A 26,737-nucleotide genomic window follows, 5' to 3' on the forward strand; every position below is an offset into this window, starting at 1 on the left:
AACGACTCCAATGCCCATCCCTTTTACTATTATCTTATAATTATCCTAGGATTTGATCAATTTTAAATTAACATTTCCAAAGAATGCTTAGTAACAGGTTTGGTAAAATTGGATCTAGGTTACTTGACAGAAAATTGAAAACTCAAAAATTAGCAGACGATTGATAGATGACTGACAACGAACAAAAATGCATTAAAACACTCATGGGACCTTTAATAAAGGATAAAAAAAACAAAAACTTACCTTTTTGTTCAATACTACATGTGAGACAAATATGAAAAGTCCCTGGAAAGTAATAAATTGTTAAAATTTTAATAAGTACAATATGTTTCTGCTATGGATATATAAGACCTATTTTAATAAACAAATAAAAGTTGAAAATCAAAACTGTAAGAACGTTTTGAATTGAAAAATTTGAGATTAAAAAATATGTACGTACTTGAAATTAGAAATACAGTATTTCGTTGAAACATTTTAAAGAATAACAAATAAAATAAAATTAAATAACAAACGACACAATTTTCGGCAGCCATCATACCTGTAAGCAATTGGCGATGATGAAAATATACTGGAATACTTCTGCGTTCTCGTTTACAGCCAGGATTCCAAATATCCAGGTAACTCCTAATACCGGTACAAGTGTACCCAGAGACCTTAATCCTGACCTGTTTATACAATAAATAATTGAACAGAATATAATTTTCTTAACTAAAACCTTTATCAAAATGCATCTCTTGTAGTCAACTTTTCCATTTGTTTTATTTTTTAATGGTTTCTTCATTCCTTTAGTAATTGTGTTTATTACATGTGATACATATACCACTTATCCCTTGGTTGTATTTGTATTTGTGTATCTAATACCGAATTCACTGTCATAGCTTTTCTACTAATTTTTGCTTCAAATCTTAACAAATGAGAACTCAGGGCATGTGTCGACAGAGGAAACTCTGCTAACTCTATCCAGGAACGAGGGCCCTGGTTTACAAAAGAACATACATATACGAATAAATCTAAAAGGAAAAACAAAATTCTTAAGGGGGCCGACAGGGGTTTTATTGCGTGAAAACTACAATAGCGAAACTCGGGTTTTGTAATTTTTTTCTGCAATAGCTGCGACATCCAAAGAAAGACATTTTATATTGTATATATTCATATCTGTTTAAATAATTATTTAAAGTAGGATTAAAAAGATTAATTATTGTATTAATGATGCGAACGTCTTTGTACGCTTTATTGATGGAACAGCCACTGATAAAGAAATCTGTACAGGTGACATGCCTAGTGTAGTTCATGCACTGATTAACGCAATGGGTTTTCTTAAGCAATAAAGGAGAAAATATTCAGTGGATGTAAATATATTTGATTAACCAAAAAAAAAAAAAAAATTACAAGTGACTGAAGTGTAAATTAAAGTTTCCTAACTGTATCAAACTCTCTTGTAAAACAAGGTCCAGCTCTCTGGTTGTTTCAGAAGTTCTTCTGTTTGTTTTCTTCGCGTTTTGAAAAGTTTATATTATTTACTATACAATAAGATTGATATTCAGTATGAAAAGGATCATTTTGTTTAAATATGAAATATTGATTTATCATCAGTACTTACACAGCTTTTTTATGAAGTGTTGACTTGATCATTGTAGATGTTGCAAATAAGACACGCATTAAAGATACAATTATAAGTAAATTTATCTGAAAAATGAATTGAAACTCAGGTTGTTTAATTCTGCATAGATTTCTTTTCTACTAAAAGTAAATAAAAATATGCTTATTCATTCATTGTGTTCAATTTTTCAGAGTTTTTGTTCTTGTCCTACGCGATAAATAAATCCGAGTGGAAATGTTCGTCAGAATAATCCTTTTTCATAATTAGATATCAATTGATAAACATGAAATAACCCTCTCCTTTTGCTCTTTTAAGCTTATGATACCCTATTTTACATTCAGAAGAATTCTGACCAAAATGTTTTTAAAGAAAGTTCTTTTACATACCAAGACAATGATGCAAACTGGGACAATAAATAAAAGAAGGGAACCACTTTTCATCGAGAGCCAACAACTAGAAAAAAAAGAGATTCTGTATCAGTTTAAGTTCAACTTTGAGTTCTTAGACAATTGAAATCATGACAATTAAGCTTAGAAATTGAATTTGAAATTACTTTACAACATTTACAATAAAAGAATAGTTTATTCGGTAATATTTAAATCTAAACTTTGCTCTTTATGCTACATTAAAAAAGAAAGAGTTTAAGAGATATGCATCTATGTACACGTGTGTCATGCTTATATTCAGGTTTTGTCAACACTTGTCCTTTTCATTTAATTTACATGTAAACCCTCAATATTATATTACAAAGTTACAATTATAATGTTTTTACATGCAACATACTAATTTTTGGCGTGATAATTATTTCCCCAGAATGCTCCTAAAGTTAAAACCGCAATGATTAGTGGAATACCTGAAACGAAATTGTAGTTCATAAAACATTTGATAATCTCCTAAGAATGTATTCCTCATAGATATGTACAGTACAGGCATACCTAAAGATGACTAAGCATGTCTATCTTACATGTGTTGAGTAATCACAATCACAGTCGAAACTATTAAACCTCATAGATATTAATATAAGTTATTTTGCTTCGCTGAAAGTCATAACTCACCCCATCCTCCCAAAAGAAACCAATGTACTCTGGATTTGGACTTGAAATTGTTCGCCACATGCATTGCGTAATATGTCACGGTTATGCTCATAAAATAGTAGACTCCCATCCCCATCATACAGAAAAAGGTCACCAGGAAAAGATAATGGATTATGGCGGTCATTGCAATGCACAAGTTCTATAAAATTAAAAAAAAATTGATATCAGAATATTTCATTTGCAATCCTTTTTGGATATTTTGAGAGAGAGGGGGGTTATTGTACATTTTATTTTGTCAATGTACAATGTTCTGTATTGTTGTGTAACAAGGAAAGTCACTTTGTCATATTCACTGATTTTCATAAAAGCAACAAAGAGGATAACAAGCAGTATTTTCTGTTTTTTTTTCGGCTTGATTTTGTTATCATAATATTTATATAGATAATATTTAATCATAATATTTATATAGATAATATTTAATTTTTTGTCATCTTATAAATGACTATGTTCACATATGTCATCTTCTAAATGACAATGCTAACACAATATATGTGTTGGGTTATGATTGTGTGGTCGATCTTTATGATAGGAATTTGCCAGATCACCAATGTTGCATAAAAATAATTTCTTCACATACCAATGATGACAGAATAAATTTTACCTCATCATTTGTTTCTTCCACAGCCGAGATAAATATCACATAGGATAAAACCAAGGATACACAGAGATTTAACAGTATGACATTTTGATCACTCTTTATATGTCTGAAATATAATGTTTTATTCATTAAAAAAATAATTTCAAATAATTCTTATTTTGAATGAAATTATTCAAGTCTGAACGTAACGTACTTCCATATCATGGCGTAGATTACTACGGTTAAAACTGTAAAAGCAATGGACACGATAATTCCCACGAGAGATAACGTCTTAAGCGAGGTTTTGTCTTCCTTATCCTAAAATAAATGAAGTTCTTGGAATGTGAATTTGTTTATTTTCGTTTTTATCCAACAAGAAACTATACCGCTCTATATTAAAAGAGTCTCATGCTTTGATGGTCTTGTAGATATTAAATCCTCTAAGCTAGAAATGCTAGATTCACACCTTGGGAACTTCATAGCTAGGTTACTAAAAACTTTCTTACTGATGTATATGGTCTCATCAGAATGGCAAAATTGGTCAGATGTGTACACTGACAAACTGTTCTCCTGCTATTGGAGGAAACTACTTTGCAGCCTTTGGATGACCACTTGCTGAGATAGAAAACAAATTTAAAATCTTATTTAAAAAAAATATTCATTAGTCAACTTGAAATTATTCTGATGATTTAAGGAGGCTGGGGGGTTAATGAAATTAACCACCAGATATAACTTGATTTTTTTTAGATTTGATATCTTAAGTTGTCAATTATCATTTGGCAAAGAAAAATTTCCAAAATTTTAGCTTTGAAATTTGATAATTTTTGTATATCTTCATATGGAGCTCTTCTTTTAAAGGAGATCATTGTCTAAAAATTGCCACAACCCCCCAGTCCCTTTAATCCTTGATATTTTTTTGTCGGTGGAACGAGGGAGAGGAAATGCTTCATTGCTTAGTCACTACAAAATTAGTTTTAATTTAGACATTCAATTTACATCAAATTTTCATTTACATTCAATTCTTTCTTTGATAAACAGAGTCGTAAAGAAAAATTCTTATTAAAAAAAGAGCTCAAACAACAGAGATAAGTCTATGATACAAACAAGACAAAAAAGCGACGCGATTTTGAAACACTCGACCCCCACATGGCAGTTCATGAGTACAATTTTATAAAGTACATAAAGGATAAACTCTAGGGTCACTGTCATAACCAATAATACCAAATTGTTTAAAAGGAAAACTAAGGTGAAATAAAAATGCTATGGCATTAACAAGATATTTATGGCAGTAAAGAAAGGTATTCGAAATAAATTCTATCGAACAGTAAGTTACCGGATTAACACTAATCCAAAGTGATACCTTGTCATAGGAAATCCATAAGTGAATTGAAAGACAGATCTCTAAACATTTAGATATCGATGTTACAATCAACAACTTTAAAAAAAAGGATGTCAATCTCTAAGAGAAAGGTCATAAAAGAAAATACTGCTAGGAAATATACTGTGAAAATTATGAGAAGTCAGTTATCCAAGGATAAAGTTTTGCCATAGCTTTTACAGAGTCGTGAAAAAAAAGGCATTAAATGAAAGACCTTGTCACATATTTGAATTATGAAATTATGGAATCTTCGTAACTCTTTAAAAGGTATGCTTAAAATTGAAGTTTTTGCAGCCAAACAGACGAAAATACTAAAAGAAAACTGTGCGCCCTATAATCTCCATTTACAATTGCATGAAAAAAAAACTGACTAATGAAGGACACATGTATCTAGATCCCTCTTCTGAAATATAAAATCATTTATTAATTCAAATACTGACAGACAAATTGCTAAGGTTTTATTTACATACTGAATCATCTACAAATTAAATATAAAAACAAATGTCTTACAACGTTTCTAAAAAACATTAGTCAATATAAAACCCTCTGATTGATTATATTTCCTAAGATGGCCATTCAACAAACACAGAATTTACGAAATGCTTTTCGGAAGGATGTCTTGATTCAGCATTCGAATCAGAGAAACTATTATTTATTGAAAGATCGTCGATATGTTTAACTATAAAAGCCATGGCAAGTACATGTATTTTCATTTTTTCATAGAAACGTTTTTCAAATACATTCTACATCAAAGGCATATAACAACGGTTTGGCTAATAAAAGAGCGGTAATGCGCATCATAATTCCAACTATTTGCTGGGCTACACTTTTCTCAAATGCATTTCTTTTCCTTTCAATTTATTTTTCTTTATCACTAAAATAGGATTTCATATATTTTAAATCCATGATTATCTTTATAAAATAAAAATAGGTCTCTTTCTTATTACTGCCATCTTTTAAAAAAGATTATTCTGGTAAGATAAAGGCAAATAGAAATCATTATCAGTAAAAGCCACATGTGAATGGAAAGATCTTCAAAAGATACAGAATATAAAATATAAACGTTTACTTACTTTTCAGTATAATTCCAAGATACACAAACTTCCTTACGTTTACTGCTTTTGATCTTGAAAAAGGTTTAATAAAAGGGAGACAAATCATTCTCAATGATGTATATCTTTTGAATGTATTTAAATCAATTTTCATCCAATTAATGAAGAGAATGAAATTGAGATAAAAGTTTGAAATGAAATAGTAACACTTTTACAGGATATATTTATAGCACATTCTTTTAACATATGACGGTGATGTACCTACCTGGTGGAGGTGTTTAAAGGTCAGATTTAGAGGAGGAAAAAGATCCCCCAAATCTCTCTGCGTAGTCAGTGACAAAATTTCAGAATTTATATCTTCATCTTCCTTCGATTTCCGATTTGCTTTCCCTTTTATCAAATTATCTTCTCTGAAATATATTCAACTGGGTTAAATTTGAAAATTGAAACAAATTATAAAGTATTAACTTTTTAATCAAAGAAAAAATCTAAATTTAAAAAACAAACACACACACACCCAAGTTCAGATTGTCAAGATTGAAATACAGCGACGTAGCATCAAACACTTTTTTAAATGAAAAATACCTGTTTTGCAATCCAACTATAGATGTTTGGATATATTTATATTTACCTTTTTAGATCTGAACTCGTGTGTAGAAACTCCGACATAGTTTTATATAACACAGCAACATAAGCTATAGCTGTAAAATATCAAATTTAAAATAGTATGAGCATTCTATGAAATAATTATAAGAACAAATAAAAGAGAAACCTTTAAAAACACTGTTGATTTTACCTTTTTCGGATCTTTTTGCCTGCTTCGGAAGTTCAAAAAAGGTAGCATATTCATCCATTGAACTTGATGTATCGTTTGACAAATCATACGGAAAAATTATCCCTGAATCGTGTATATTCGTTTGATCAATGGTCACCTCTAAAAAGTTCATAAAATTTTTAATATGCATCCACAGCACAAATCTGTTCAACATTAAATTCTTGCAATAAGATTATTGCTTGTTAAGAAACCCTTACCAAAATTTATGCCAGTGAAATTTGTTGGTGTTACGTTTTCATTTTTCATGATTACTTCACTGAGTCTATCCATGTTCTTCAATAGGAAACTAGCATCTTTCTCCGTCTATAGTAAGGATATTCAAATTTAATCACTAGAATGTACTGTTAAAGCAGAAATATTCGTTGGGGAATTTATTTTGTTTATTTTGTTCTTAACAGTTATCAATGAAATCAAATCCCGTACATTTTTTATGACTTTTTATAGAATTTGGTTACTCTTGAAAAAATCCCCCCCCCCCCAAAAAAAAAAAAAATTTGTCCTTCTATAGTATATATAAATTTAGTAGACAGAATTTAAAAATTCAGTAGATATTCTGAAAATAAATTTGATAAAAACGTTCTACAAAACTCTGATGAACATAAACTTTATTTTTTCATGTTCGGGCAGTACCTTTTCTTGTACGTCAGTCCATGATTTCGCATTGTCGATTGATAAAACCTTGTCTACCACCTCAAAAAACGTCTGAAAGTTTAAAAAAAAAAAATGAATATATGTGTCTTTTTGAAAGGAACGTACTTTTAGTATTTTTTAAATATTTTAGTTTTTTTAGACATGCATAACTTTTACCTGGTCCATTATATGAAAAATGTATGTCTAATTCAGCATCCGAAGCAAGTTCATTAGTGTGCATCCTAAGATGTAGCAATATCTTGTTATACTTTTAAGGTGGGACCATGCTGATCGAAACAAAATCAAATATAAAGTTTACATTTAATTTCCTAATTATTGTAAAATTCAATATGCATTTATTAGATATACCTCTTGGAAAATATTCAGATTCAGCAACCGAAGCAAGCCTGGTAGTGTGCATCCTTAGATGTATCATCCATGCAAGTTTGGTCAATAGGGCTTTCTTATGACCTGCACCAAAAACTTTAACCTGTTCACTCAAGAAAAATAGGTCAGATTCAGCAACTGAAGCAAGCCTGGTAGTGTGCATCCTTAGATGTATCATCCATATCTCTTATAGGTAAATGAGACCTGCACCAAAAACACTCAGATTGGCCGTCCTGGAGGTCAGGTTTTTCATTGTCAATAAAGTGTTGTCCACAGTTTTCTGTATTTCCTCAGTGTTATTAACTCCGTCTTCTAACAAAATGTCCAGCTGATAAAATAATCGCAATTTATATAATAATTAAAATTTCTTAGCCTCTCCATTAAAAGCAAATTTATACATTTTTAGGTCAATTGAGTAAATCAGGTTTTTCATTGTGACCTATTACTATCCGTTTTCGCAATTTATATAATAATTAAAATTTCTTAGTCTCTCCATTAAAAGCAAATTCATACATTTTTAGGTCACTTGAGTAAATCAGGTGACCTATTACTATCCGTTTTCGTCCGTCGTCGTGTGTCGTGTGTCGTGTGTCGTGCGTCGTGCGTCGTGCGTCGTGTGTTAATCTTTGAACATTTTCAGCTTCTTCTCTGAAACCACTGAACCAATTTCAACCAAATTTGGTATACAGCATCTATAGGTGAAGTGGAACAAAAATTTTGAATTTTATGGTCCTGCCCCCCTGGGGCCTGAGGGATGGGGCCAAAACCACTAAAATTATTGTAATCTTTAAAAATCTTCTTCTTTACTCCTGGACATCAAGCAGGCAAACTGTTGGCATGAATGTAATGAGCATTGAGTCCTCTACCAAAATTGTGAAATTCATGGCCCTGGGGTCAGGGGTTCTAGTGCTAGGGCGGGGCTACATAGATTATATAGTGAAAATGCATGATTTCTTTGAAAATCTTCTTCTCTGCTCCTGTGTATTAAGTAAACTAACTAAGTACATAGTTATGATGAGCAAGAATTGTGAATTTTATGGCCCCAGGGTCAGGGGTTCTGTTGTTAGGGCGGGGCTCTATTGGTTATATAGTGAAAATGCATTTATTCTGTGAAAATCTTCTTCTTTGCTTCTGGGTATTAAATAAACTAACTAAGTACATAATTATGATGAGCAAGAGTGCCTCTACTGAAATTGTGAATTTTATGGCCCCAGGATCAGGGGTTCTGGTGTAAGGGCGGGACTCTATTGATCATATAGTGAAAATGCATTAATTCTTTGAAAATCTTCTGCTCTGCTTCTGGATATTAAATAAACTATGTAAGTACATAGGTATGTTGAGCAAGAGTGCCTCTTCTAAAATTGTGAATTTTGGTGCCCCAGGGTCAGGGTTTCTGGTGTTAGGGCGGGGCTCTATTGATCATATAGTGAAAATGGATTAATTCTTTGAAAATCTTCTTCTCTGCTTCTGGGTATTAAATAAACTAAGTATATAGTTATGATAAGCAAGAGTGCCTCTTCCAAAATTGTGAATTTGATGGCCCCAGGGTCAGGGGTTCTGGTGTTAGGGCGGGGCTCTATTGATTATATAGTGAAAATACATTAATTCTTTGAAAATATTTCCTTTGCTCTTGGGTTTTACGCCATTGATCCAAGAATATATATTTATGATGAAGAAAGGTGCATCTAGCAAAATGGTAATTTTTATGCCCCCCCCCCCTCCCACGGTCAGGGGTGGGGGTGGGGGGGGGGTACATAGTCTGAAAATAAATTGCTTTGAAATCTGCTCTTTGATATTAATCAACCATTTTATGATAAAATTTGCAAAATTTTGAAATATGTGGCCCCAAGGTCAGTAGTTCCTTTGGGATGATGTGCACAACTGGTTATAAAGTGGAAGTGCATTTTCTCTTTGTTACTCTGATCTGACTTTGGGTATTAAGTAAATAGAGTAAGAATGTTAAGTCTATAATTATGATAAGCAATGGTGCCTCTTTCAAAATTGTGAATTGCGAACTTCATGGACTCTGGTTTAAAACACGAACCAAATTTAATTGTTTGAAAGTTGTTGCACAATACTTAGGTGATTTATAAGGCCCCTGGGCCTCTTGTTTGAACAACAATGTTGTTTTTTTTTCAGATTTTCTATCGAGAATTTGTAAGGGACCATAAATTTTCATTTTTTATACGGTATTAAAATATTACACTTTTCTAAATAAACGCAGTCTTAGTTTCGATTATATACTAAAATATAAAACCTTAAAGATAGAAGTATGTACTAGAAGTAAAGCAACTACTATGCGCGTCCTTTTTATTCGTCAGGTTGAAATCAATCCGCGACGATTAATTTTCGCGATTGAGGAAACATTTTCTACAAATACTCGCCCATATTTCTCGAACGTGAATAAGAGTTGGTTTACAGTATAATATAAATCAATTTTGCAAGTCACTTCTTTTTGTCATTGCAATGCCGACAAATCAAGCAAAGTAGAGGAGTGTGTATTTGAAAATTAATGGTCATTTTCTACATTCGTTAAGCTTTAATAAACCAAACAAATTTGTATGATGCATTGGATTTTTTCAAAAGAGATACGCAGATAACGAATATTCGTCAAGATCAGAAGTCTCTTGAAAGAATATAAATCAAGAGTAGACCTGATCACACACATAACAATTTTGAAGTTAATATAAAAAGCATACTGTAGAAGTTTTTTTTTCGCGTGGTATTAATTTACGCTATATACGCGGTCACAAATTTTCCGCGGAAATTTGTCCCATTGAACCTATTACAAATATAAGGCATATAAAGAGAGTCTTAAGATATCCGCTTAATTTTCTACCAGCGGATTGAACAAAATTAGAGATTCCGCGGAATTATGACCCCGTGGAAAATAGTATGTCTACATTATTGGCAAAAAGCAACTGTTATTGAAGTGGACTTGTGGACGTGGAATTGATTGTTGTGAATGTCTTGAAAGTCTTTAAAGTCTTGAAAACGTTTACATATTACTGATAATAGCACAACTCTAAGATTTAAAGTATCCACATCTGATTTTAACAACTTTGCGAATATGTATTGTTGCATAAAATTCTTCCTTCACTGACATCAATAATTTTTTAAGCAGTACACAAAGAGACTTGCTACAAAAGTACTGGCATCTGCTTTTTATTTTTGTTGATAATATAGTATTGTTTTTATAGAGTTTAGAAATCCAGTACGTAAATGGCGATTTGAATTCATTTGGAATATTGAAAATATTTGAAACTGATATTGATATAAGGAATTTGGCTGCATATACTTTAAATCATTCGTTATGTTTTGTGACCCCTTCATAAGTCGTTAATTTATCTCTGTAAATGAAATCAGAAGTCATCAGAAAAGACGCACGTTTGTGCAGTCTGATTAAAATCAAATCTTAACTTGTTCCTTTTTATTTTGATTTTCACGTGACAATCAAAATAACAAGAAGCCCTTTGGCCACGTCGCTCACCTGAGCACTATGGCTAGGAAAAAGCAAAAATCAATCCAGTATTGAAAAGCTTGAATGCATAAGTGGTCCAAACCTTCCCCTAAAAAGGGGATGGGGTACGATTTGAATTAACAAGAATCTACACTTATGAAGAATACTTAAATATTTCTTAGACTTACTGAAGCTTTTTTTCACTATAAGTTTGAAAATTTTCTTTTTGGTGTTAAACAACCTCCAGGGGTCATGTTTTGAACAAACTTGAATCTGCAGTATCCGAGGATGATCCATTGCAAAAACAACCAATCATGGCTTTGTTGTTCTTAAGAAGAAGAATTTTAAAGAATTTTTATATATTTTCCTTTGTTTAATTTTGATCGTCCATTGTGATCCCATCCTACCCCAGGGGTAATGATTTGTACAGACTTGAATATATACTACCCAAGGATGCTTCCCTACAAATACGAGTATGACCAACTATGGCTTTGTTGTGCTTGAGTAGAAGATTTTTCAAGATGTTTTATATATTATATATTCCTTTGTTAAAATTTGAGTCATTTGTTGCCCCACCCTTCCCCCGGGAGTCATGATTTGAACAAACTTAAATCTATACTAACTCTGATTGCTTCCATATGAATATAACCAATCATGGCTTTGTTGTTCTTAAGAAGATTTTAAAAGATTTTTCCTATTTATATCTATTTATTATGTAAAACTTTGACCGTCCACTGTGGCCCCACCTTACATGTACCTCCGAGGGTCATGATTTGAACAAGTTTGAATCTACACTACCGGAGGATGTTTCCATATAAATATGACTAATCATGGCTTTGTTGTTCTTGAGAAAAAGATTTTTAAAGAGTTTCAGTCCTTATTGTCTTTTTGATTTTCCACTGTAGCCCTGTCCTTCCACCGGGGGTCATGATTTTTGAATCTACACTACCTGAGGATGCTTCCACATTAGTTTCATCTTTCATGACCAAGTGGTTCTTGAGAAGAAGATTTTTAAAACATGCCACCAAAGTTTCACTATTTCTTAAGTATCTATCCTTGAAAGAGAATGTGGCCCTTCATTTGAACAAATTTGAATCCCCTTTACCCAAGGATGCTTTTTGACAGGTTTAGTTGATATTGGCCAAATGGTTCTTAAGAAGAAGTCGAAAATTTGAAAAGTTTATACAGACAGACAAACGGACGCCAGACAAATTGTGATCAGAAAACCTCAATTGGGCTTTCAGCTCATGTGAGCTTAAAATGAACTAGTGGAGGTTTTATTTTTATCAGACTGACGTTTGTGCTTAGCTATTGTAAAATACACGGTAGCGACAAACATAAATGGAAGTCATGGTATTTATAAAAAGGCTTTGTGAAATCACAGTAGTGTTTTTCAATTTCGAGGAATGTGGGTGTATCTGAGTAGACCAGCAAAGAAGTAATCCCACCATGTGATTCGAAAATATGAAATATAGATTGAAATCTTCTGAAACATTCTTTCATTATTTAATTGAACATTTTTGAATCAGAACAGGTTGAGGTATATGTAAAGAATGAGGGAAATTTTTTTTTTAGTCATTTCTGAAGAAATTATAAGGACCAAGTATAATTTCTTATATTTTCAACTAAAACGTAGCAATTGTGATTTTTCGGAAAACACAGTCAAAAAATCCCCTTAGTAAAATCTGTTCCTATATTCAAGTTCACTGATCATGACTTACCTGTTTGGAAGCGTTCACAAGAGCTACATCAGCACAACTTATCAGATCAGGGACATCCCATACACCCTGAGTGTCACAATATCTGGTTGCTGTTCCTGAAACAAGGGAGAAGTAAAATTGTACAATTCTTTCATTTGATTATGATGATTTTAGTATTTTTTAAATTTATTTTTAGGTATCGTAAATAAATGATTTCTTGTACGTCTGTTCTTTGTATAGTCGAAATCTTTTTTAAAAATCGTTATAAATATCATATGTTTGCTTTTTGATGTCTACCATTATTTAGCTACCTGAAAGGTACAGTGTTCATAAATCTCGGAAAAGAAGGTGAAAATTGTTTTCTGAAGTTAACTATATTTAGTGAAATATCATTAGCAATCTTATTTTGATTCTATCCAAGGTTTTTTTTTAAATATAACAATGTTACAAGCAATCCACAGCAAAGATGTTGATTCCTCAAATTCCAATACTTTTTCTCGGGATGAATTGCGAAGAAAGGGTCCTCAAAAGGAGGGATTTCAAGGAATATTTTCAAACAACGTTTAGAGTTTTAAATTAAGATATGGTAGAAAAATGGAGGAACCTGATTTTTTATGTACTTTTCTTGATTATTCTCATTTCACTCCATCCTTAAAATAGCAATTATTAATTATGATACTGAACCCATATTTATTTATATCAATTCATTAATCACTACCTTAGATATAGCGTTGGTCATTATATAAATTACATACATACCTTTTTGATTTGGTGGACATGATTCTGTTTTAGTTGTTCCTGCGACTGTTGCATTCCATATTATGTTTTCAAACATCCCACCTGGACATCTCACTTGATCTGTGTTATCAAAGTATGTAAAAAGGATATGGAGATAACGAACAGAATTCAAGATCAGAAGTCCATGCAACAATACAAAATAGGAGCAGAGCAAACACGGACCTCCAAAACATCAGAGGTGCCTTGAAGGATTGAGCATCCCCTGCTGACCGGTCACACCTGCCATGTGCTCCTTGTCATGATCAGGAAATAACGGGAAAATCTGTCATCAATTCAGTGTATAAATAATGGACTAACAATTAGAATGAACAACGTCATTCAGCAATTGACTCAATGATAAATTGTATTTGCTGACAAGGTCATTGTATCGACCATAGAACCATAGAAATGATGACTGTAAACGAGACTGCTGATATTCTTCATTCATCAACTTGTTTGTCAATAATTTACCTTGTTTTAGAAATTATTCATGCGTAGAGCATGCTCTTGCGTATCGATTCAACTGAGATATATATACTCCGTATGCAGGTGATGAAGGTATATTGCTGCATAAGTAACGGAAGTTGACAATAGAAAAGTTAAAGTCATCACGTTTATCATATAGCTTGGTTGTTAGATTACCATTAACGTCTTTTTCAAGTTAAATATCCAAGTATGAAACAGATGTGTCAGACTTTGTGGTATCTTTTATCTCAAGCTCACTAGATAATATCGTATCGACGTAGGAATAATTATCATTCTCAATTGATGATTTATTGATTATATACTGTTTAACGTCCCTCTCGAGAATTTTTCACTCATATGGAGATGTCACCGTATGCCGGTGAAGGGCGTCAAATTTTGACCTTTACTTGGCATTAAGGGCCATTGAGCAGTGAGGGATCTTTATCGTGCCAACGCCTGCCGCTGACACGGGGCCTCGGTTTTTAAGGTCTTATCCGAAGGACCCACAACTTTCACTTCAAAGTGCCATGCGCATGGCGAAGGAACAGTTGCTACCCATTTTTTTATCGACTTAAGTCAGTCGCGGCCGAGATTCGAACTCATGACCTCCCGATCACGAAGCGAGCGCTCTACCGACTGAGCTACCGTGAACGGTCATTCTTAATTGACAATACGTCGTCGATATCGTCCATAGACTTGAATGTAAAAATTAAGGTCCCATCAATTGGTCAATATCACAAAACAAAAAAAAAACAAAAAAGAAGAAAATGAAAAAAGAAAGGGAAAAAAAGAGAGAGATGGAGCATTTTTATTTGATAACATCTTCAAAATACGACTTAAATATTGCCGACTTGGCGTAAAACAATAATAATCAATCAATCAAAATATTTTGCTACCTTGATTTAAAATATAGGACTATTTATTTCTTAGGTACAAAATATGGTCGTTATACAATGAATTGACCTTAAACAAAGCTTTGCAATTTTTGAATATTCAGTCAACTGAATTTAAGACGCACTCATTTTTTTCACATTGGGGTTGCAACCCACTTGTATACAAAAGGTTTTCAGAGGAAAATATTATGCAGATGGGAAGGTGGCAGTCGGCTGCTAGGGCTGTGTATTGAGCAAACAAGAGGCCCATGGGCCACATCGCTAACCTGAGCACTGTGGCTGGAAAAAAGCAGAAATTGGATTACTTATTTATTATTGAATAGTTTATATCCAAAAGTAGTCCCATGACCAATCATGGCTTTGCTATTCTTGATAAGATGATTTTTAAAGAATTTTCCTATATATTTCTATGTAAAACTTTGATTGGCCTTTGTGGCCCCGCCCTATCCCCGGAGGTCATGATTTGAACAAACTTGAATCTACACTACCTGAAGATGCTTCCAAATAAATATGATCAATTATGGCTTTGTTATTCTTGAGAAGAAGATTTTTGAAGAATTTTACTATATATTTCTATGTAAAACTTTGGTCGGCCATTTTGGCCCCGCCCTACCACCCGGGGACATGATTTGAACAAACTTAAATCTACACTACCTGAGGATGCTTCCATATAAATATGATCAATTACGGCTTTGTTATTCTTGAAAAGAAGATTTTTAAAGAATTTTCCTATATATTTCAATGTAAAACTTTAGGCGGCCACTTTGGCCCGAGCCTACCCCTAGGGGGTCATGACTTGAACAAATTTAAATCTACGCTACCTGGGGATGCTTCCATACAAATATGATCAATTATGGCTTTGTTATTCTTGAGAAAAAGATTTTTAAAGAATGACAAAACTTTAGATTAATAGTGCATGTGTTTCCAAATATATTTTTTGTGGTGAGAAGAAGATTTTTAAAAGATACCACTAAATTTTCAATAATTCCCAATTATTATTTACCGTTGAATTAGTGCGTGGCCCTTCATTTGAACAAACTTGAATCCCCTTTACCCAAGGATGCTTTGTGGCTAGTTTGGTTATCCTTGAGAAGAAGTCAAAAATGAAAAGTTTAGGACGCGCAAAATGTGATCAGAAAAGCAAGTGAGCCTTCGGCTCAGGTGAGCTAAAAATTTAGATACGATACGATACAATATTTTTTTAAAGCGATATGCGATATATTGGATTCTATAACAAGTCAATCCAAAAAAGGCTTATAAATCATTCAACGCATGAATTTTATAAAAATTAAGTGTTTTATTATACAATGTACATTGAGAGTTTTTGGTTCATTGTTATTATAACTTACACATCAAATTAAAACTTTTAATGACTGTAAAATCAAAATGTTAAAAAAAAATTGATCATTTCAAGCTGTGTTTAAAAATTTTGTTATTGTCAAAAAAGTGAAATAACATTTCCTTTTTAACAGAATTAGAAGAAAAAAATGCTTGTCATGAAGTTAATTTTCCGATATGTTTCCATTGTGTGCAGAGCTTACAAATCTTACATGACCATTGTCGTATTTATCATATATTGTTTAATTTTTGACACAATGTTGCAATTCAAATATTGCTTTGACATTTCTATTCCCACAAACAAAATTTCAAAATAATTGATAAATTGCCTTGCAAATGCAGAATGACAAAGCTTTAGATTAATAGTGCATGTGCTATATTTGTGGTAAGTAAGCCTTTCAGTTATCCAGATATTACCAATTTAGTTATTTGTTGAAACAGTTTTTTTATTTATACTTTGAGAAATGCTTTAGATCATTTCAATTGTTTAATTTTGTTTTGTCAACATTTCCCTGATGCTTGTCATGAGCCCCATTGTGTGCGAGTTGCACATTTATCATTTTCAATGCCATTTGCATTTCTTTCAAAATTTCAATCTTGGGCTGCCTTTCACTTCCAATTTAGTTATTTGTTGCAATTTGTACCTAATTTGTGCACGATTTGTGCTTTTATTGTTACTATGGGCTGCAAAATTTTAGTTTGAGACGGATGGGTCATGCGACTATGTCCCTTGACCCATTTGTTATAATACATATCTTTGGTGCAATCTGTACCTAATTTGTGCACGATTTGTGCTGTTGTTACTTTGGGTGGCAAGATTGGCGCCCCAATTTTAGTTTGTGGCGGATGGGTCAAGTGACTTTGTCCCATGACCCATTTAGCATAATTTTGCAAAGAATGCTGTCTCCGGGGGTACTGTTTTTTTCCAGACTCCTTTGATCAAGATGGTATTTCTCTTGCTCATTATCTATATTCATTTACCTATGCTCAACCATACATTGTGTTATATCTAATATATTATTACATGGCCATGACAAGTACGCCAAAACTAATAAAGTCTTCTTTTTATTGACTGTATTTACAGACTTCTTAAACCTTTTACAGGGGTTAATCTGATCAAGTGTGTTTCTGTTATTGTTTTAAGTCCAATGTCACGAAATGATGGGGTTTATCCAATATGGATAAACCTGGTTATTTCGTGCAGCTTAATTTTTTACATACAAAGATAGATAACTCTTAGTTTCTTAAATCATCGGGCTCGATGCTCAAAAAATTCTAGATTTTTCTTGTATGTGCATGTCTTCTAGAATATTCCTTTTAATCTGTAATTTGAATGAGGCAGACGCAAAAATTATTCAAAACTCACCCTCCCTCCCCTTCATTTGATATTTTATCCCCCTTTAGCACCTCTGCCATTTTTCTAATACATTTTCATTATAACTGTTTTTTCCCGGTTGTTTTTTCGTTTTCTTTTAATTTCTCGTCCAAGCGTCATGGCATGGATCGAATCCTGAATAGGATCCACATTCTTAATTGACAATACGTCGTCGATACATCTAAATGTCGAGTTGAAGGCCACAGCAAGTGTTTTCTTCTTTTCATGCATAAGATTTTGCACAAATTTATTCTTCATATGAATATAAAAATAGGTCTGCTAATAACGGAGCGCAACTGGTATTCATTGGAATTCCAATAGATTGTTGGAATACCTGGTCTCCAAAAACTAACTATGTAAGTTCATGCGAAGTATTTTGTGTTATGAAAACATATATCACCAAATACAATAGTCATACAGATAATAGTATTTAACAGAACTTTAACTCACCTGGTTTTGTTACCTTCACAGTGATGGAAACATTTGTAGGCTCAGGATAAGAAGAGTATGAGCACAAATAAGTTCCAGAATCATCAAGTCTTGCTGATGTCTTTCTTAATGTTGAACTTATGTTAGTTCTACCCACATTGATTCCAAAATCTGTGTCTGAAAATATATGTAAGAATATGACGGGCATTTTGCAGAGAAAACTGATTCCGTTTACAAAGATGATTGCATGTTTATAAACTTATCAGCAATATTTTTTTTCAATCACAAGATGGGATATAATTGGTTAAGAAGGATTTAAAGGAAATTAAAGGGAGTATGCCATTGACTATTCTTTGGTTTTCGGTGACCTTTTATTCAATCTATACTAAGTGACAGATGCATGCAAGTGATCTTTTAATTATCTTTCATCCAATTCTTTTTACTTCAATAGGGCTTAATTCTTAATTTTTAAAAAATATTTTTTCAGTTTATATATATTAATATCAATTAAGTTTTTTTTTATACAATACCTGTTCTGATATTCTTTCCGTTTTTCTGCCATATTAAATTTCCGTTTGTTAAAGAATTCAGAGATTCAGGATTTAAGACAGTACATTGAAGGTATATTATTTCTCCGGTTTGAATTGAAAAGTCATACTGCGGTGTCATCTGCAGCAAAAGTTTAGGGAGAACTAAACATAAAACAGGAACACCAATTAATTATTGTGAATTATGTACAACAACTATAATATTTGTCGCTTCGTTGGGACCTCTATTAGGTAAAAAACTTTAACCAGATTAATTTCAAACCATATGCATTTTTTTCTCGTCAAAACGGAGAGTAAATCTTAAAGATACATCGATGTACGTATACTGAAAACAAATTTTTCTGTAGCAAGTTTACAACTACAATACAAAAAAAAACAAGAAATGTGTTCCTATTGTTCTTACAAATAACTTCAACATTCGTTGGCCTCACCTCTTATACGGATACTCCTATATGCTGTCGTTACAGCATTTGATGCTTCGACTGTCCAATTTCCTAAGTATTTACAATACAACAAATGTTATAGTACATGTATATTTACTTTATTAGTGGAGTACAACTTCAAAATGGTATTCTCTCTATCTCACTCACTCACAAACAAACAGACAAATGCGCTCATCGAATATTTCTTGTGACGTTACCTTCATCTCGTTGCAAAACATTGGATATGTTTAACCAATAGGAAAATAACCCATTGGCTGTTATAATAGAATTTCTAAGGTATCTCAAAGAAGCGCTGGTTACTCCAATTCCATTGCGAAACCATTGTGCACTGGGGATGCTGTCGTCTATTAGCTCCAGTTCGAAATTGACAGATTTTCCTTCACGCAATAATACATTGTTGGCTTTGAAGGAGAGAACTTCTAAGGATTCTTTGAAAGGAAAAAGAAACAGATTTAAAAAAAAAAAAAGATAAAAAGATCTGGCAGACGCCAAATTATTTTTTTTTTACCTTGCACCTACAGGCTTCCGGTGATTGTTTTCATAGGAATGCAATATATAGAGATAACGAACAGTATTCAAGATCAGAAGTCCAATAAACAATACAAAAAAGGAGCACAGAAAACATGGACCTCCAAAACATAAGAGGTGGGATCAGTAGCCATGGAGGAGTGAGCATTCCATGCCGACCAGTCACACCTGCCGTGCGCTCCTTGTCGTGATCAAGAAATAACGGAAATCCGTCATCAATTCAGAAAAAAATTGAATGCTTACCATTTTCACAATTATCGCCTTTATAACCATGCAGACAAACACATGTGGAATTCAAGCATGTACCCCCGTGTTGACATGGGCATTTTCGCATTTTTTCTGAAGATATTCAACTATATAATTTATTACAAAACAAGGCAATCAATCCATTTACATAAGTGCAAGAAAAAAGGAATAACATTTTTTCTTCAAATTCAACTACAAATTGTACAGTAATCAAACTGAAAAAAAACTTTGAAAAAGGAATAACCTTAACAATAGGTTGGCATGTATTAAAACAAACTTTACCTGCATACATTTAGAATAGAAGCTCACCTTGAATGTAAAAGGCCAAAAGAAAGCCGCTGCCTCCAAAGCCTATGTCACTTACAAACTGCATCTCTGTTGAAGAACCATTCAGTATTATTTTGTTGGATGTCTGTAGAATATTTTTCTCTGATTCCTCACAAAGCTCTAAAACACACATTTTAATATAATTTTATTGCAAAGAGAAGTTAAGTATATATTTACGTCCCTTAGCAACGTACTTCTTAAACTTTTCTTTATTATCATAATATCAACTATAATATCAATAGGAACAAAAAAAATAACTCCACCATTTCTTCTGAATCCCTTTTCCCTGAAGTTTTATCTTGAATAATTTCAGCAGGCAAAACTTGTTAGAGAAAAAAAAACTGTGAAGCAGTTTTTTATTCACATTCTATGATAACGCGAATAAGTGTCTAATATTAAGTAAATTAAAACCCATAGTTAGAGTAAGTACATGTAATACATGTAAGATACACAATAATTTTTGTAAATTATTTTTTTAAAAACAATGCCAATTTGGTTTTAGGCATGCAGATCTTTATTTAAATGTTAAATACGGTACAGATACTATCCACCTAGACCATCTATCCTTATGTAATCAGAGCAGCCACTGCCATCATCTTCTAAATACATAGAACGGAACTCCAAAACCAATTGAATGTCCTTCTTCTTAACAGCAGCTTCCACTGTCCATGAGCATCGTAAATTTCTGAAGTTGATGAAAAATACATATTTAGTGACATTTGAAACAATATTCTCTTCCAAATTCTGTTTTTAAAAGTAATACGTGTACCTTGGATATTCCGCTGGGAACCCTGGAGATGTGATGTATTTAGGTGTTGCTTCTGCGAGTAGCGTCTTATTTGTAAAAGCACAGACATTTACTATATAAAAATTAAACAAAGAAAACGATAAGACGATAACTTGATAAATGGATTGGAAACACCCCACCCTTATCCATTTTTTTTAATCCACAATTATTACAATAATTTCTTTTTTTTTCTTTTTCTTGTAGCACCCATGATCGATCCAAAATTTAAACAATAATGGAATTTATATATATTTTGCCAAAAAAAAAGAAGAAAATGTTAATGTACAGATTTAACTATGATAAATTAAATTTTAAAGTAAATGGACATACGTGAACTTTTCTTCTTTTCAACAGACATGAAGCGAAACTGGAAGCCACCGTACTTATATGAAGTCACTGTTCTAAAGTTCAGATGAATTCCCGATGATCCAGTTTGTATGATTTTGCTACAGTCTTCTGATAATTTGGAACAGCTGACACAACTATCTCTGTTTGTTGTACCTGATGCATCTTTCAAAAAGAGTTGGAAAAGTATCAGGATATATTTTTGACTATGTCGTGTTTCTTGCATAAAGAAAAATATATTTATATCGTTAGCGAAGCAAATATTCTTTTTGTTAAAGTTGCAGGGCACGTGGTTTTCCTGTTCTTATACTCTTTTGATAAAACACAGGTATATATAAGCACCAAAGGCGCACCTAGATTTTTAAATACTGAAACAAACTTTTCCCCATGAGGTCAGTATTCCGCGGAATCGCAATTTTTATGAAATCCACGGGAAGAAATTATTAATATATATTTTAGTTTGCACAAATACGTTTCTAATAAACGTTAAAAACCCGATGACAAATTGTATGACCGCGAACAGTACATAAATTAATATCTTGCAGAAAAAATACTTTACAGTAATGAATCGCGGGCAAAGAGAACCCAGGGTTCGCTATGGGGTTTGCTCTGATTTAGGTTAATTGTGTCTGGTAGGTACCTATACCCTTACGCGATACAAATTACTTTCAAGTTTAGATACATGTATATTACATCTTTAGATTTGAATCTCATTTGATTGATAAATACAGAGTATTCCTCTTATCATCCAATTTGCTCTAGGTAATTAAGAAACTTACAAAGTTAACGCAACGATAAATAACCTCGCATGCGAACAAAAGTTTACAGTAGTTACACCATCAAATAAAATTTTGTCAATATTTGCTACTGGAAATAAGTTTTAGTAAGAAATTCCAAATTTAAAAATACCGTAATATAGACTTAAAAACATATCCTCATTGCACTTCCACTTAGGATAAAACACAATCTCATATCCAGGCACCGTGCTGATTTTCCAGGAGCAGTTCAATTTTCTAAAACATTGTTTACAACTTTTTATACTTATGAAAATTTACTAAACATCACTTCTAGCTTTAATACATGTAAATGCATAAATAAAAAAAATCAATAAAAATACAATTTGTAGGAAAAATGCACTTTTTTCGAGAAACATTATATCTCACGCTTCGTATCCTTCATTTATAGGAAAGTTTTCTGGATAAGCGACCATTTCCCCGATATAAGGCTGGAGAAGTATCTCTTGAACGCCTTTACAAGCACTTATTGCTGACACTGTGAGAAGCAAAAATAAAGCCACATAGAAAATTATTGGAGTGTTATAATGAGAAGTAAAATAAGAAGAGTAGAAGTAATTGGATTTTTTAAAGAGTGTCACCGGCACTGAAAAGGAAACAATTTGAAGCAATATTTAACATATTAAAGGAATAAATGTCTTCTGACAGTGTATATGTGGCGGTTAATGCCAATTACATTGTCACAAACATCCTTTCACCGGCGACACGTAAGCAGGGACGGTAAACCGTAAATTGACTCTAATCCAAGAGTATTTCTAGAACACACTGAGGCAATAAAACGATTTAAAATTACTACATAAATTAATTTAGTTCATTGACCAATCAAAATGTGTTATAAAAAACGGTTGCCTGCGTGCCGCTGTGGTTTGGGAATCTCGGGGTAAAGAGCTGATCCTTACGTAGGAGTTTTGAATCCACTCAAGAGCCTGAAGGCCTGTCCTTCTAATGAGACCATATAAACCGAGGTCGCATGCTAAGGTACTGATGTTGGCGAAAAGATCCCTCTCTACTCAACGGCCCTTAGTCCGAGGAAAGGTATGAATTTTCAGCCCTCCACCGCACCAAGTGAAGACGTTTTTATATGAGCAAAACTTTTCGGATTGGGCGTAAAATACCGGTAACATACATTCGATATCAGTGAAGCATTCTCGAGAAGGACGTTAAACAACAAATTCTACTTTAATATTCTACTATAAATTATACTTACAAAACAAGTAAGAAATACATCGTTAACAAGTGTAAAGTTGAGTCCATCTTTTTATTTTAAATTTATTTAATGTTGATCCACAGCTAGCCACAGTTCTAAGCTATCCTTTTAATTAATTAAATTTTTGTTGATGCAAATTATATTTGAAAATGTAAGATAAATTTAGCTTAGGGGTGGATTGGGCCTTCATAGGCGATCAATTAATCACAATATCTCTTCTAAAAAATTAGCCATACATTATATATATGGAGGGATCCTCAGGAGTGCAGATTTCATATCATGATCATCGGGCGGATCCACCATAAGTGACCGAAGTTTTTGTATAGGGATACATCGAAAAATCTTTAATCTTAAAAGGATTTCTGAGAAAAAGCGATGTCAGGGTTAGTCTCTTTATATGGAAACAACCGCATGTGTAAATTGATTGACTTCTGTTTAGATCATAACCTCCAGGAGGAAAGGTGGGACCACAAAATATTATCTTAATCATTTCCCCCCAAAAAACATAATTGTTTCTTACATTTGTAGTGTTTCACAAGTACTTTTTTGTCTTCGAGTGTTCTCGGAAACTACTCATCCGACTAAGATGAAACCCTCTTAATTTATACATGTATTGTGTAAAAAGTGAATGTGTTAACCGAAAGTTATTTTGTTTGCACTTGCTGGTTCTTATGTTTCAATGAGATTTTTTTAACTTTACGATATAAGTATATAAAAAAAATATGTGACAATCTACAAAGCATGTGAAAACACTTGCACTGAAATTTGACTGGCCTATAACAGTAGTTTTATATTGGAGTAGTTTTGTTGAAAACAGTTAAAACCTTCATTATATAAAACAGGGGAATCCCCTTATTTTAAAAGCTTGTAGTAAGCAAAGAACAATAAAGAAGTGGGAAAACCCTTTAGTCTTTATAAATTATCACATCAAATAGGGATATTTCATTTTTTAAACAGGTATGAGCCGTAATAAATACGAAACTATACCCTGCCATCTGTAACACTGTCTTTGATTAGTACGAAACTACCGGTATCACCTGTCACCTTAACACGCAAAGTAAAGACAAAAACATATTCTAATCTACTCTGAATGTGGTGGAAAAACAGTACAACGTTAGCTACAGAATTGTAACTATGTCCGCAATTTTCTCAAGCTAAGAGCAACAGTTCTGTATCCATCTAAGCACAAAGTGTTATGTATTCAGCATCAGGGACCAAAAAATTCAAAATAAATAGGCTTTATGTCCTTGACCTGGAATTAAGCGAAACAAGCATGTACTATAAATTGAATGGAAAAAAGCAGAATCTGGGGCGTCGGTTACTGGAACCTTACTACATTCTCCAGAAGAACATGAAAACTGATTTTGCCCTTCTTTAATCTCTACTATTAGGTCTCTGATTTTATTCAGCTTATAAAATCGAGCTTGCAGGTTACATTATTGAAAAGCTTCTGCTATTTAAATTGTAAAAATCCTGATCTCAAAAGGAACAGTTACAAAACATCAAACAGTATCGAAATGTCTATACGATTTATATCCGTTATGTAGATTGTAAGTATACTGGTATTCTGTTCTACTTTGGGGGTTACTTCCTGATTACTACTTGAAGTTGTAATCAAACACAAATGCATTTATTTGGATATGAAGAAATGCTGAATGTTTCATTCATAAATAAATTGTCAAGGAAAAACCGCTCATACGCAATCATCACTTTTGTGATATCTTAAAATATTCTTCCTATCTCAATTAAAACATTGAATAAATTCTTATTTAAATTAAAAAAATATATATTTATTATGAGACGAAATAATGTTTACATAAGCAATAAAGCGTAACATTTTTTCCGATTGAAAACAAAAGTACTTTCCCCCACTTTCAATTATATTTTTCCTAAACTTTTGTCTAAACTTTGTTTTTCAGTCCAAAAGGAACCATTAAACCATTAGATTGCTTTCGGTGTTAAAACTGAAAGTATACATGTACATGTACGACTAAAGAACCTTCGCATGCGATGAGCATAGGAATATTGTCGGAAGACAGTGCATTTTGCGATATTTACTCTATGAAACCTGCTTTGAAGCAGATGTTAAGTGGCATATTTCAAGATTGAGTTTGTTTATATACTGACAAAATGTACATGAAAAAGATCTAAACATAAACCTACCATACAATGGAATAAACAGAGCAGCTAGCAGTTTCTTCATTGCGTTATCCTCAGTGGACTAAATCAAATGAGGAAGGATGAACATTTTTAGAAGTGTACAACGAAAGATGCACTTGACACATCATTATCATATAAAATCAAATAAACTTGGATGTGTATCAAATAACAGGAATAAATTTTTAAGGAAACACTTTTTTTTAACAGAAAGGGATGCTTTTCCGGTGCTCCATTTAATTTTGCTTAACCAAAATTGATACAAGTGTACATGTAAAAGTATTTTGAAAATTAAATATTAAATTAAGTTAGTAGGTTTTCGAAATAAGAGCATTAAAAGAATATCCACTCAAAAAGCAATACCTTTATGTTTAACATATAATTTACAAGTTCTCCATAAACTTTAATTTTTTTTGCCCTGAGTTCGTTTAAATTTTAGACCGAGATAGACTATTCACACAGAAGTTGATGTTATATGGATTTTAACGACATCAATCAATATTAGCATCTTGTAAATTCTACGGTCGTTTTAATGACCTTGTTAGCAATTAAAACCTATTACTGGATCTTTTGACGTTTTCCTACCAATTCTTAGGCCTTTATTTCATACTTAATAGAAAGTTCGTTTTCCTGTTTCATTATAAAGGGTTAACAGCGGGTGTCAATAGGGGATAACGAATCATATGGACTTGAAAGATTATCACTGTATAAAAAAAATTAGATAAGTCTCAAATTTAACATAAAAGAACTCATTATAAATATCTAGATCGCTAATTAAAACTTTATGGAAACTATTTCTTTTTCTGAGTGGGATGCATTTCTGGTGTTTCATATAAATTGTTTAACAAAAATAGTTACATGTAATGGTATTTTGTCAATTATATATTGAATAGAGGTTTAAGAAGAAAATCAAATGTCCTCTTTGTGAGAAGAGTCTGTCTGGAACAAATATCTTAATAATATGTTTTGAACCTTAGTGGTTTTTAAATCACAGAATGTATACTTTTTAATATCTGATGAAGAGTATAATTTAAAATAATGTCATGAAATGAATAAATAAGCTATATCATTATAATTACTAGTATATCCAAAAGATATGATTCTTTAGACTAAGTGAATGATTTCAATGGTTTTTTTAAGAAGAGACAATGTCTTCCCTCCTCTTTCCTCCTGAAATAATGAGGTCACAAATTGTTAAAAAAAGAAGAAAAGTGATAAAGATCATATAAATCCTAAAGATAATGAAAAGATGATAAAAAAATCGGAAAGACAGTAAAAAGAAGGGCTCCTGAAAAGACATGTGTATACAGTGTAAGAGGGGAAAGAATTAGCCATTCGGAAAAGTCACTTTTAATCGATCGAACA

The 26,737-nt window shown here is 32.4% G+C and overlaps 1 protein-coding gene across 1 annotated transcript; it reads right to left on the reverse strand.

Annotated features, from left to right (window-relative positions):
• Positions 1-186: 186 nt before the first annotated feature.
• Positions 187-25,505, reverse strand: LOC134255419 (adhesion G protein-coupled receptor L3-like). The gene is made up of 30 exons (XM_062737935.1): positions 25,379-25,505; positions 22,378-22,486; positions 22,124-22,227; positions 21,200-21,379; positions 20,852-20,942; positions 20,634-20,767; positions 20,065-20,202; positions 19,753-19,848; positions 19,179-19,409; positions 18,970-19,032; positions 18,521-18,682; positions 18,012-18,167; positions 13,473-13,571; positions 12,735-12,829; positions 7,771-7,881; positions 7,167-7,238; positions 6,734-6,839; positions 6,498-6,635; positions 6,333-6,402; positions 5,967-6,111; positions 5,723-5,775; positions 3,778-3,886; positions 3,486-3,589; positions 3,296-3,398; positions 2,656-2,833; positions 2,384-2,453; positions 1,987-2,053; positions 1,601-1,686; positions 539-665; positions 187-285 (listed from the first exon to the last, which is right to left on the reverse strand). Exons 1-30 carry the CDS (start codon positions 25,416-25,418, stop codon positions 202-204), a joined length of 3,321 nt encoding a protein of 1,106 aa, XP_062593919.1. The 5' UTR covers positions 25,419-25,505; the 3' UTR covers positions 187-201.
• Positions 25,506-26,737: the final 1,232 nt, after the last annotated feature.

Source organism: Saccostrea cucullata, unplaced genomic scaffold (assembly GCF_032062105.1).
Source record: "Saccostrea cucullata isolate Sc308-1 unplaced genomic scaffold, CSIRO_AGI_Scuc_v1 ctg6725, whole genome shotgun sequence".
Lineage (NCBI taxonomy): Eukaryota > Metazoa > Mollusca > Bivalvia > Ostreida > Ostreidae > Saccostrea > Saccostrea cuccullata.